The sequence below is a fragment of the Leptonychotes weddellii genome, chromosome 9 (genome assembly GCF_054177405.1).
Source record: "Leptonychotes weddellii isolate Sample4059 chromosome 9, ASM5417740v2, whole genome shotgun sequence".
In the NCBI taxonomy this organism is placed as follows: Eukaryota; Metazoa; Chordata; class Mammalia; order Carnivora; family Phocidae; genus Leptonychotes; species Leptonychotes weddellii.
In genome coordinates this window covers 47,424,789-47,437,644 of record NC_138377.1, presented here as the reverse complement: position 1 = coordinate 47,437,644, position 12,856 = coordinate 47,424,789, and the positions used below count along the sequence as shown (strand labels likewise).

General features: G+C 36.7%; 2 protein-coding genes across 3 annotated transcripts in view; one reads left to right on the top strand and one right to left on the bottom strand.

The window, feature by feature from the left end:
- The window catches only part of FANCM (FA complementation group M), a 108,470-nt gene that overhangs the window by 56,836 nt on the left and 38,778 nt on the right, over positions 1–12,856 (top strand). The window contains exons 21-23 of one of the 2 annotated variants that reach the window (XM_081830565.1): positions 3,130–3,505; positions 5,842–6,133; positions 6,677–6,828. In XM_081830565.1, the coding sequence (XP_081686691.1) occupies positions 3,130–3,505; positions 5,842–6,133; positions 6,677–6,815 (807 nt within the window). In that variant the 3' untranslated portion in view covers positions 6,816–6,828. Of the gene's footprint in view, positions 1–3,129; positions 3,506–5,841; positions 6,134–6,676; positions 7,012–12,856 lie in introns of those variants that run through there. The other variant, XM_006727114.3, reaches the window with a different exon arrangement.
- The window catches only part of MIS18BP1 (MIS18 binding protein 1), a 42,089-nt gene continuing 38,799 nt past the window's right edge, over positions 9,567–12,856 (bottom strand). The window contains exons 13-15 of the mRNA XM_031024541.2: positions 12,529–12,616; positions 10,752–10,806; positions 9,567–10,576 (exon numbers count right to left, since the gene is read on the bottom strand). Of these exons, the coding sequence (XP_030880401.1) occupies positions 10,473–10,576; positions 10,752–10,806; positions 12,529–12,616 (247 nt within the window). The 3' untranslated portion in view covers positions 9,567–10,472. The remainder of the gene's footprint in view (positions 10,577–10,751; positions 10,807–12,528; positions 12,617–12,856) is intronic.

Genomic DNA, 12,856 nt, shown 5'->3' with positions numbered 1-12,856 from the left:
CTGGTGTGAGGCGGTATCTCATTGAGGTTTTGATTTGGATTTCCCTGATGCCGAGTGATGTTGAGCACTTTTTCATGTGTCTCTTGGCCATTTGTATGTCTTCTTTGCAGAAATGTCTGTTCATGTCTTCTGCCCATTTCTTGATTGATCTTTTCAACTTATGATGGGTTTGTTGAGAGGTAATCCTATCATCATACATTGAGAAAGATCTGTATATGCACAGTCCTCTGAAAATCAGAAGCACTAACTACATTTCTACATTGGCATGCTCTAACTAAAAAATGGATACATCTAGTAATACTTTGAGGACTGTGAAAAAGGATAAATAGATTTTTACAGAAATGTGTTTTAAATTTTCTTCTGTTGTTTATACTACATTCCAGTGTAGTATGATTCTTCTCACTTGAAGTTAGGAGGGGTAAGAACATGAGGTAAGTTTTTTTTTATGGTGGGTTTTGCCTTGGGAAGAGGTAACTTTTTTATACAGTCAATATTTTTCTTTACAGTTTCTGAACTTCAGTATCATATTTAGGAAGCCATTTTCTACTTCAAAATAACTAAGTATTCCCAATGTTCTCTTTTGGTTCTTTAGTGCAGTTTTTTACATTTATTTTTTGTTTTTTTGAAATTGAATACTGAATTATTTTGAAGATTACTTCTCAGTGATCAGGACTTCCATCTTTAGCTTAGGATGTAGAAAACTGGAAAGAACATTGTTCCCATTCTAGTCACAACAACAACAAAAAGCCAGATAATCCACAGAATCATGGTTTTACTTGAAACTATTATGGAGCTGAGGTTGTAGGGAAACCAATGAGCCTCATTTCTAAGGAAAGACAAGTGTCTCCAATGAGAGACCAGTTGATTTGGGACAGTCACTGGGCACTATATAATTTGGTAAGAAGAATTCAGCTGAAAATTGCAAAAGGCAATGAACTAGCATGAGAGTTTAGAACCCTTGGGAGTTGCAGACAGAGAGGAATTCATAACCCCTCATGGGCTAGTCTCCGTAGAATCAATCAGGTGTTCACAGGAAGGACTGAGCATCAGAGAAAGCCTCCTTGCTGATGCCACGCATTGGGGGAAGTGACCAGCAGTTACTGTGGAAAAGGCAGCAAACCCTATCTGGTTCCTTCTCCATTTCCCCTATAGAACAAAAAGGTTTAAGCTGCTGGGGATGAGTAGCCGACCTTATAGTTACACCTCAGAGCCTAGGTGAAGATCCTTTGCAGATGGAGGAAGGCAAAAAGAAAAAACTGTTCTATATCTGAGACAGGAGTATGAAAACATCTTAGGCCTAGAACATTAGAGATCTCCAACCACTGGGACGGAGGGCAGGATCATTGAAAAGATCCTATTTCTGAGACAGGGACACAAGTCCTGCTCAGGCTGAAGCAGGAAAGTAGAACTGCCCCCCGCCCTGCTGCCGCCATGTCACCTCATGTATCTAACGTTCCCTCCAACCAGGCTAGCAAGCACTAAGTAACAAATAAAAGCAATCAGCTGCTGAGAGGGACAAGAGTATGAAGAGAGAAGCTCTCTGAGGTGCAGGCTCACAGAGGAGATCTAAAGCTGAGAAACCATTTAGAGGAATCATCTGAAAAACCCTGTCCCCACCCTAAATACAAAGTAACACTATGGGAGTTTGAAGCATCTGATCGTACCTAGGGTAATCATAGCAATAAGAAAACTGGGACACCTGTGTGATTCAGTCAGTTAAGCGTCTGCCTTCAGCTCAGGTCATGATCCTAGGATCCTGGGATCGAGTCCCACATCGGACTCCCTGCTCAGCAGGGAGTCTGCTTCTCCCTCTGCCTGCCGCTCCCCGTTTGTGTGCACGTGCTCTCTCCCCCTCTGACAAAAAAAAACAAAACCCTAAACTCATTTTGACTAGATTGGTTAAACCCCACACACTAAAGGCCTAGCCTTCCCCCGCCCCCCCCGCAAAAGGCATACTTATTTCTAGGCCATTTACCTTAATGACTACTGTCTTACACAAGATGTTTGGCTTTCAACCAAAAGTTACAACATATATAGAAGAAAGAAAAAAACATTCTCAAGAACCAGATTCAGGTATGACTCAGATGCTAGAAATACCAGACAGGGATTTTAAAATAACCTTGATTAATATGTTAAAGGTTCTAGTGGAAAAGTAAAACAAACATGCATGAACAGAAAGAGACCATCATTCCAGAAATGGAAAATATAAAGAACAAGAAAGTGGAAATTCTAGAAATGGAAAGCATGGTAAGAGTGATGAAGAATATCTTTAATGAGCCCATGAGTAGACTCAAACACAATAATGGATTGAGCCAACAAACTTAAAGCTAGGCCAATAGAAATTAACCCAATATGAAACACAAAGAAAGGGTGAAAAAGAAAAACAGCATGGAGCATCCAAGAGCTGTGGGACTGGTATCCAATAGTCTAAGATACACATAACTGGAATTAAGGAAAAGAGAGAACAGGTTAGAAGATACATTTGAACAGGCAACGGCTGAGAATTTTTTTTTTTTTTAAAGATTTTATTTATTTGACACAGAGAGACAGCGAGAGAGGGAACACAAGCAGGGGGTAGTGGGAGAGGGAGAAGCAGGCTCCCCGCTGAGCAGAGAGCCCAATGTGGGACTCGATCCCAGGATTCTGGGATCATGACCTAAGCCAAAGGCAGACGTTTAACTACTGAGCTACCCAGGTGCCCCGAGAATTTTCCAAAATTAATTGGCAGATGAGTATCTGAGTCTGTTTTCAGTTCTTTTTGGTATAGACCCGGAGTGGAATTACTGGGTCATATAGTAATTCTGTGTTTAACTTTTGAGGAATCGCCAAACTGTGTTTCACATTGGCCGAACTATTTTACATTCCCAACAGCAATGTATGTTCCAGTTTTTTCACATTCTGACAACATTTATTTTACTGTTTTGTTTTGTTTTTCATTATAGCCATCCTACTAGGTGTGAAGTGGTAGCTTGGTCCTTCATGTATATAGTCACTTTGATCATATTGAAGGAAGAAAAAACAGTTCAAAAGAGGAAATAGTAATTTAGTAAGGAAAATCGACTTCAGGTGTTAGAAGTTTATGGCACTAATATATATTTAACCTGATATCAATATTTTCCACCTTTTCAGGTTGGTAGTACACTGGAGGATTCAAGAACTTCAGTGGCAAACTGTTCCAATTCAAAACCACATTTGGCTAGCGCACATGCTTCTCTTAGACTTCCACAGGAAGGCCAAAGAACTTGTATTCTTGTAGATAGTTGTGAAATCACTTCTGGATCCGAAGTAATTTCTTCCCTAAGAGCAATTCATGGCTTACAAGTAGAGGTTTGTCCTCTTAATGGTTGTGATTACATTGTGAGTAACCGCATGGTGGTGGAAAGGAGGTCTCAGTCTGAGATGTTAAATAGTATCAATAAGAACAAACTCATTGACCAGATCCAGTACCTACAGACCATGTTTGAAAGAATATGTGTGATTGTGGAGAAGGACAGAGAGAAAACAGGTTTGTATTTTTAAATGTTTTTGTTTATAAGGCTGTAAAGGAACTCAACTATTATTTAGTTCACTCTTCTACTGTCAGGATGTGGAAAACTCTTAAAATACAAATACCTGACTCAAAAATGTCACTTTATGTTTATATAAAGCCATAATGTTTTTCATTAGTCATTGTGTTTATTTTATGCTGCTATTATTATTAGCTTCATAAATAGGTTTCTTTATTTCTGGATTTTTTTAGTCATTGTGTTTAAATGCAGTTTGACAGTTAAAGGGTGAGAAATTGAAGGCAAGTGAACCAGTCGTGCCTTTTTTCAGGAGCTCCAGAAAGGATAGGACCTTAAGGCAGTAGTGGGCAAAAGGAGGAGGATTTAGGGGAATTAGGACACAGGATTAGCAGTAGTTGGTGGAAGGAGGCAAGAATTACTGTAATCGATTAGACTGATTTCTTTCACTGGGCAGCTAGTTAGGTAGTGGTGCTTTTTATTGAAATTATGAATATCAGAGAAGAGCAGATTTGAGACATAAGGGTGTTCAGTTGAATATTCGGGAGTTCTTATTAGGGAGCTGAAATGGGTGCACAGGAGCTTCAATTAGGGAATTTCTTTGGGTGATACTTAATTGTAGGGGGAGCCCTGAGAATGATAGAAAAGGTCATGGAATATGGAATCAGAAGACACACTGAATTCTGGTGTCACAATAGCTATGTGATGTTGCATTGACAAATCACTCCCTCTGAGGGGTTAATAATATACTTGTCTTATTCATCTTGTGATATTATGAGGACTAAGTGAAATCATGCAGGCAAAAGCCAGTATGGAAGAACTCAAGAATTATGCAGTCACACAGTATATAGTAAAAGGAAATAATGTAGTTTATATAAAATATTGAGTTGGTAATTGAGCATTGTACCTTTTTTTTTTTTTTAAGATTTTTATTTATTTGACACAGAGAGACAGCGAGAGAGGGAACACAAGCAGGGGGAGTGAGAGAGGGAGAAGCAGGCTTCCCGCGGAGCAGGGAGCCTGATGTGGGGCTCGATCCCAGGACCCTGGGATCATGACCTGAGCCGAAGGCAGACGCTTGACGACTGAGCCTCCCAGACGCCCCAAGCATTGTACCTTTTTATCCTCATGCTGTCACTGGTAAACTATGCGGCCTTGGATAAGTCACTCTTTCAGTAGCCAAGTTTTTTTTTTTTCTTTCTCCCTCCCCCACCCCCCCACAAGCGAGGACTTCAGATTAAGTGATCTCTTGGGTCCTTTTAATGCTAAAATTCTATAATTTCCTCTTTACCAACATATCCTTTATATAAAGGAAATAGATTTAGAATAAAAGGAAAGTAACATGGCAAAAGTTACAGGAAAAAAAAAGTTATGGAAAAAGTTTTGTTTTGTTTTTCCATAATGAAAAGTGCCCCCAAAAGAACGGAGGATAGAATATGAAAAGAAATGAATGGGAAATGTTAGGGAAGTAATAGGCAAGAATTAAAGATGACGTTAAAATGGGTGTGCAGTGTTTTGAGTTACTCTTGGAATAAATATATAAGATTTTCTATCAGTTAAGCCAGTGCTTGAGCTATTCATCAGTGCTAGCATTATAAAGAATTTTAGAGAGGGGCGCCTGGGTGGCTCAGTTGGTTAAGCGACTGCCTTCGGCTCGGGTCATGATCCTGGAGTCCCGGGATCGAGTCCCACATCGGGCTCCCTGCTTAGCAGGGAGTCTGCTTCTCCCTCTGACCCTCCTCCCTCTCGTGCTCTCTCTCATTCTCTCTCTTGCAAAAAAAATAAAAATAAAAAAATAAAAAAATAAAAAAAAAAGAATTTTAGAGATAAGTAATATGGTGTTGGTCTTCAGGAATGAATTAGCTAGGAATATAAGCTCTCTCCTGCCGACTCATCTTCCTGTTTAATTCCAATTGAAGACACTCATAAAGATAATTTTTCCTATTTTATCTCCCAGATACTTGAGAATCACTTTAAATCTTTAGTTGAGGGGCGCCTGGGTGGCTCAGTTGGTTAAGCGACTGCCTTCGGCTCAGGTCATGATCCTGGAGTCCTGGGATCGAGTCCCGCATCGGGCTCCCTGCTCGGCAGGGAGTCTGCTTCTCCCTCTGACCCTCCTCCCTCTCATGCTCTCTGTCTCTCATTCTCTCTCTCTCAAATAAATAAATAAAAATCTTAAAAAAAAAAAAATCTTTAGTTGAGGCTTTCTCGTTAGCATAACATGGCACTAGTTTGCTTAATGGTTGTAAATCTTGGGATTTTAATAATATATAGTATTAATAATTCTACTTAATGTAAGTTACTAAGGTTTGCATTTTCCTAAATGTGAAATATTTAGGAGACACATCCAGGATGTTTAGGAGAACAAAGAGCTACGACAACTTGCTGACTACCTTAATTGGTGCTGGAATCCGAATTCTTTTCAGTTCCTGCCAAGAAGAAACTGCAGATTTGCTAAAGGAACTGTCTTTAGTAGAACAAAGAAAGAATGTTGGTATTCATGTTCCAACAGTGGTGAACAGAAGTAAATGTGAGGCACTTCAGTTTTATCTGAGTATTCCCAATGTAAGTTATATAACTGCATTAAATATGTGTCACCGGTTTTCTTCTGTGAAAAAGATGACTAACAGGTACGTCTGTTTTAATATTTTTAGATGGTTACTTTTAAATGATTCTTAGAAGTATTTCACAGAAATTTTAATTTTTTTAAAAATAAAGATGTATAGCACCTGTTAAGATTATCTCATTTAGTAAAGACTTTTTGCTTGCCAGTATGTTACAGCCACTGCATGCAGGTGTGGATCTTAATGGGGGGTAAAAATAGGCACTGCCTTTAGGGAGCTTAGAGTCCTCTGGGAGCTAGACAGACAGCTCTTGTATTTGAGCTTGCATTCTAACATTCCTGGGCTGTTTAGTTCTGGAACTAGACAAATGTGACAGTGTAAATTTTACTAGTTTTTGTCTATTGCTTGAAAAGGAAGATTTCAGAAAATAGGTTATTTTAATTAAAATAACCTGTGTAAGATATTGAAATTATTATATATGACTTTAAATATAGAGAATATTTTATTTAAACTCGTGCTAAGGACATATTAACTCTTTTACGTTTGGTAGTCTTTAAGCAAGTAAGAATATTAAATTGTACAAGTCAAAAGTTCTAATTTATTTTTCAGCTCACCTCAAGAAATCTCCATATATGCACAAGTAACTCATCAGAAGGCTGAGGAAATATATAGATATATTCACTATGTATTTGACATGCAAATGTTACCAGATGGTCTTAACCAAGGTAGACTACAATCTGATGCATGATCATACTGCTCAGGTGAGGTTATGAAAGAACTCTGGCAATACTAAATGTACTTCAATAATCACTCCTGTGGTTTGTTATGATCAGTTTAAAATATGTAAAAGAATATTTTCCTATTTTATATTGTGTACATTTATATTTATATAGATTATAAATTATTTTAAAAGAAAACCTGATGTTCAGTAATCATTTTGATTAACTAGATTATGAAATTTATTTTTTATTGAATAAAAAAAGGTTTATTGAAGTTGCTATTAAGAAGGTAAAAGCTCGGGCGCCTGGGTGGCTCAGTTGGTTAAGCGACTGCCTTCGGCTCAGGTCATGATCCTGGAGTCCCTGGATCGAGTGCCGCATCGGGCTCCCTGCTCGGCAGGGAGTCTGCTTCTCCCTCTGACCCTCCCCCCTCTCATGTGCTCTCTCTCATTCTCTCTCTCTCAAATAAATAAAATCTTTAAAAAAAAAAAAAAAAGGTAAAAGCTCGAGTTAGAGATGTATTTTAGAAAATTTCCAGAGATTATAGTACTGTACTTGCCATTTGTTAGCATAATAGGTTGAGGTGTCTGACTGCTGCCAACTTAATGGTCATAAATAATTTTTCTATATATAAATGATAGTATCATCTAGAATATTTATTTTTTTATTTTTTAAAGATTTTATTTATTTATTTGAGAGAGAGAGAGAGAGAGAGAAACAGCATGAGAGGGGATAGGGTCAGAGGGAGAAGCAGGCTCCCCACTGAGCCGGGAGCCCGATGTGGGACTTGATCCCAGGACTCCGGGATCATGACCTGAGCTGAAGGCAGTCGCTTAACCAACTGAGCCACCCAGGTGCCCTAGAATATTTTAAATGTCCTGAGTCTACATACATCTTGTGTAAGATGTGAATGGTACGTGTATCATGAGTAACTAGGAGAGATGAAAATTTAACGGAGTATGATTATCTTACCAGAAGTGTCCCAATCAAGTATAGTCAAATCCTGCTAGTATGAATTCCAACCTACACTGCTTTTTTTGTTGTTGAAATATATTCAAAGGGTAATATTGGCTTAGACTTGGAAAATTGGTTAGTATAGATAAGCTGTTGAATGTGGACTTCATTGTGCCCGTAATAGTCTGTCTGTGATGCTATTACTATTTTAAGATTTCTCCATGTTACCAGATGTCTCCATCTGCAACATCTGAGGCCCTCCTAGTCAGTCTAGTGCTAATGCAGCCTTTAACTATTGATCCTCCCCCCCCATTTAGAGTCCTTTATTCTCTGGTTGCCCCCCATTTAGAGTCCTTTATTCACTGCAGGGTAGTTGAACCAACCTCACAGTAGAGTTCTCCTTGCCTTACACCAGGCAGGGACTTCAGAGTTCATCTAATTCAAATTGCTTTTCTCTTTTCTCATCAGGTAGAAGTGAGGCCCACAAACAAGTGACTTATTCAAGTTTACTGGGAAATCTAGAACCAGAATCCAGGAACTAGATACAGTTATTTTCACTAAAAAATTACTCTTAATTGTGAACTTAGCTTCTTTGTGGTAGTATAAATTCTTAATTCTTCTGAGAGCAGATTTCATAGTTCTGCTGTTCAATAATTCTGTCAAAGTCAGAGAGAAGTACTGGCTCATGTGCAGTTATTGATTTATCTCTCAGGCTCAAATTTACTCTTTAGTATCTTGCTTTACTATAATGGACTGGATTTTTTTAACATTTCTCCCTACAGTGGGCATGATTTAAGCTTTGTCAGTAGAAGGAAGAAAGGGGCTTCTTTCTGGTTCCAGTGTGCTGTTCTGCTGCTTTTTGCTTACATGGTGTCAGCGATGCATGTGGGTGGGGACATTTGGTCCCTACCTGGGTGCCAGAAGCATGCAGTTCCTTAACTTCACATTGACCTGGGCTGATGACCACCTTGGAGCATCTCCCATGCAGACACCAATGTGCTCAAATTCTTTGTGTCCAACCACCAGACAGAATATTTTATAAATTAACATGCTGTGAGAGACTTAACCTAGAGGATTTCATTTATTTATGCTTCTGTGTATAGAGCTCTATCCATATTTAAGCTGTAGTAGTCTTCTTTATACTCTCATTGGTAGCACTTAACTATCAGCCCTATTGATTATTAATCCATCTTTGAGGCCACTTTTAAGACTCCTTTGGAGGTTACTTTAAGCCGTACTAGCTTATCTTATGACCTGATGGAAAGAAATGGTATTAAGCAGGTACCTGGCAGGTAGGATACAATAAAGTAGACTAGGAGGGACACTGAAGGAGTTCCAACAGGACACAGGGAATATGGGGGCGGGGAAGGGGGTGAGGCCACAGTTTTTGGTGTTGTCTGTGCAATATCAAAATTATCTTTTTGTTTCCCATTATGGAATTTAAGTACCTTCTAACTCCTTAAAAACACTATCCATTAACATTAAACAGCATGGTATTATACCAAATATTGGCAACTTAAGTTATACAACAGTATTTCACTCTAAAATAATCCCTTCATTTGTTCCATCCTACGTCTAAAATCTTTGTGGCAGGAACAATTATGAACTCAGTCTAATATCTCATCAATGTTCTTTTTAAATCTTGTGTTTCCATAAATTCTATAGTTATATAACTGCTGATTATTACTGACTAAATTCTTAAGAAACAAGAAAAATGTATTTTTTACTAAAAGTTCTGATATTTTTTGAGGCAACAAGCTGAACCAGTAACAAAGTGCATATTTGTTTACTTTCCATGATTCAGTAATCAAACAAGAACCAAAATAGAAATTATAAAAGCAAACCAAGTTTATTTGAACAGTCTAACTGGAGAGAAAGGGTAAGTCGATATATACTATAACCACAGGAAAAATATTCTATGTCAAATTTCAAAACAGAGTGGCAGATTAAGCTAAAAAAAGGTTTATTTCTAAAGGAGCTATCTGAAAGGAAAATAATGTTTACCATGACATGGCATATTAACTTGACTCCTTACAATGGTAGATCAACTACTTGAATGTTTGTCTAATCCACTTTTTAATATTGAGACCAAATGTAAACTATGTCTGCATATGTAAATATGGTGTAATGCAACAAAATTTGTTCTCTGATTCTACCTAATAAAATACTGAAAAAGCAATAAATTTATATAGGTTTCATAGGTATGCCAATCACAAGTTTTAAGAAAAAAATCAGGAGAAAGAGTGTCAGTTTCAACAACATGTAATTTAAACATAAGATCAATTCTGGCTTATATACCAAGTGGTAACAAATGCTTTTCATGAATTTAGTAGCCAGCAGTAACAATCTACTTTTCATTCTCCCTCCCCTATCCCTTAAGGGTAGCAACATTTTCTTGGAAGCTTTTAAAAAATCTGTTTGGAACATGATTTTCTTAAAGTAAACAGACTTGGATGCTTAAGAGACTTATCTAGAATATTTTAATATTGCAAAACCCAGAAATTTACAAATATCTATACAAGCAAAACAATTTTCCTTATACTTTAGTAAGCTGCAGCAATGAGGAATATTTACAGAATGATGTTTTACTTTGAATAGAAACTCCTAAAACCTTTGAGAAGGAATCCACAATTTCATATGAAGGTACATTTTAAGGAAAATATGTGTATTCCAAAAGAAGATACAAAAATCTGCTTCTTGATAAAAATCCTGGAAATATTTTCTCATTTTTACTATGTAGAATCAGAGTTTGAAAAATAATCATCTTTCTCTTCTTCATCTAAAGACTCCATAGCATTAGTGAAAAGTTTTCCAATACCAGAGTTTTCTCCTAATTCTGTAAAGAGAAGTTTAATAAAAAAAGATTAATATACTTCTAAAAGCAATTTCAATGAAACTGAAAAGAACTGAGAAACTGAATAGTAGGTCTGCCCATTTGAGAGCAGTTAATTTTAGTACCATGTTAATAAGAGATTATCTTATAATAGATTAAGCTACAAAAGAAAAATTACCTTTGTTAAACAGAGTTTTTTTTCTTGATGTTGGAGTTGAAAAATCAGTTTCAACCTGCAAGAAAGTTCATGTTAATAGCTAAATAGTACCTCCTGTGAATTCTGCCTCAAACATAGACAAAAGAAGCATGCTTCATCCCAAGTATCTTGAACACATGCCTATAGTGATACCTAATCACATTATAATTATCTGTGAAATGTCTAATTATCTTTTAAGTTGAATTTATCTAGGGCAAGAGCACTTATTCAAAGTTGTTTCCCATTGCTGGAAAACATGACTATAAGAAAATATTACAAACTAATGCTGCAGAGGTGAAAGGAGAGTCTATGGGCCTCTGACAGTTGACAAAATCTAAGTACTCATTCCAGTCCATTACACTAGCAAAATTTAAATTCTTGTCTAAAATGTTAATTTATATGACAAATTTTAAGTGTGTAATATCTGCTTATTACATCAATGATTTTTAAACTTTTGGCCATGGCTGGCTACCTTTAAAAAATGAAAAGGAATAGAACAGAAAATATGACAGGGTATATCCACTGTACTAAGGGTAAATATAGTTCAAACTTTTGAGATACAAACTCATGTTCAGGTTGTGACATAAATGTATTGTTTCTTGTGAAGTGAGTCAAAAACACTATTCTATCATTTAGCTCTCAAAATCATTCAGTGGCATCAAACCAGTATCACGATTCCCATGTCAACGATAACCATACATGAATAAAATGAGATTAGAAAGCCCAAATAGCTTGTTTTATTATAAAGCTGGTATGGGGAGTCAGGTCTTGAAATCAGAATTTTTAATAGTAAATCCTTTGCTCTTTCTATCCTCACACATTAGCTACAAAATATTAGTCTATGAAAAAAATAGGACTAAATCACAAGGATATTATAGTTTGGTAGACTGTTGCTGACATTATGACCCATTAAGAAAAACAGAAGTCCAGTAGTGGTTAGGATGATGTCAGAAATACAAAGAAATAAAAATTCTTAATAGGAAGGGTCCTTATGGATCTATATCCATGTGAACTTTTCATCACTGTGCAGAGAACAGACTGAGTGGATGAGAATCTTGCTACTACTCAGCAACATAGGCATTATCACCTGAAGCCTGTTAAAAATGCAGAAATCTCAAATCTACTGTATCAGAATCTGTTTTACAAGATCCCTAGGTGACTCCTATCCACATTCAAGTTTGTGAAACAATTGTCAAAACAACCCAACTTTTCACTGGCAAAATAGAGACTAGAAGCCAATGAAGTCTTTCTCACTATGTTGATTCCAGGTCCTTTGCAACAAACCAAAATTTCATTCTCCAGTCCCAGAAATGTGGGACTGGAGAAAGGGAAGCTAAGAATCACTGAGTCTGTCTACACCCTCAATTTTGGAGATTTCTTTTAAAGAATTTAGTCTCCAGGCTGATTTTAAGTATCTGCCATTTCCAGTGGATAAATGAAACCCACAGATTGGATGTGATTATGTAATCCCAATGTTTAGTTTAGAAACTCTCTGAGAAGAATTATACTCTAGCAAGTGTGCAATATAAATATTTCAACATGGGTGAGGGAGGAAGAGATTGCCATAATCTGGTCAGAAGGAATATACAATCAGGAGATAAGGTGGTGGTCCACTGTACCTCCATAAATTATTATTCTCTAAGACTAACTATTTACTTTTAGGGCAAGAACTCTTACATAACTTATAACTTCCACAATTTGCCATATATTATAGTTGTTCAATAGATGTGATGAATAAATGAAGAATAAATAAACTTACTGTTTTTTTCTTGATATTGCCCCAGACAATGCCACCTTTACTTTTATGGGTTTTTTGCATACGAAAAACATATTTATCACAATCATTCCTGTTTGAATACAAAATTTTAAGTCAAAATTAACTACCATACTTCTATCCACAGCTTGAGTAGCAATTGACAAAATTAATTTAAAATGTGTTTTGATCTTTAAAAAGTATTATTTTCTGGGAAAAAGTATATTTTCCGGGAAGTATATATATATTTTTTGGGCAATAAAAAAACTGTTGGGACTACATCAAAATAAACAGCTTCTGCACAGGGAAGAAAACAATCAACAAAATTAAAAGG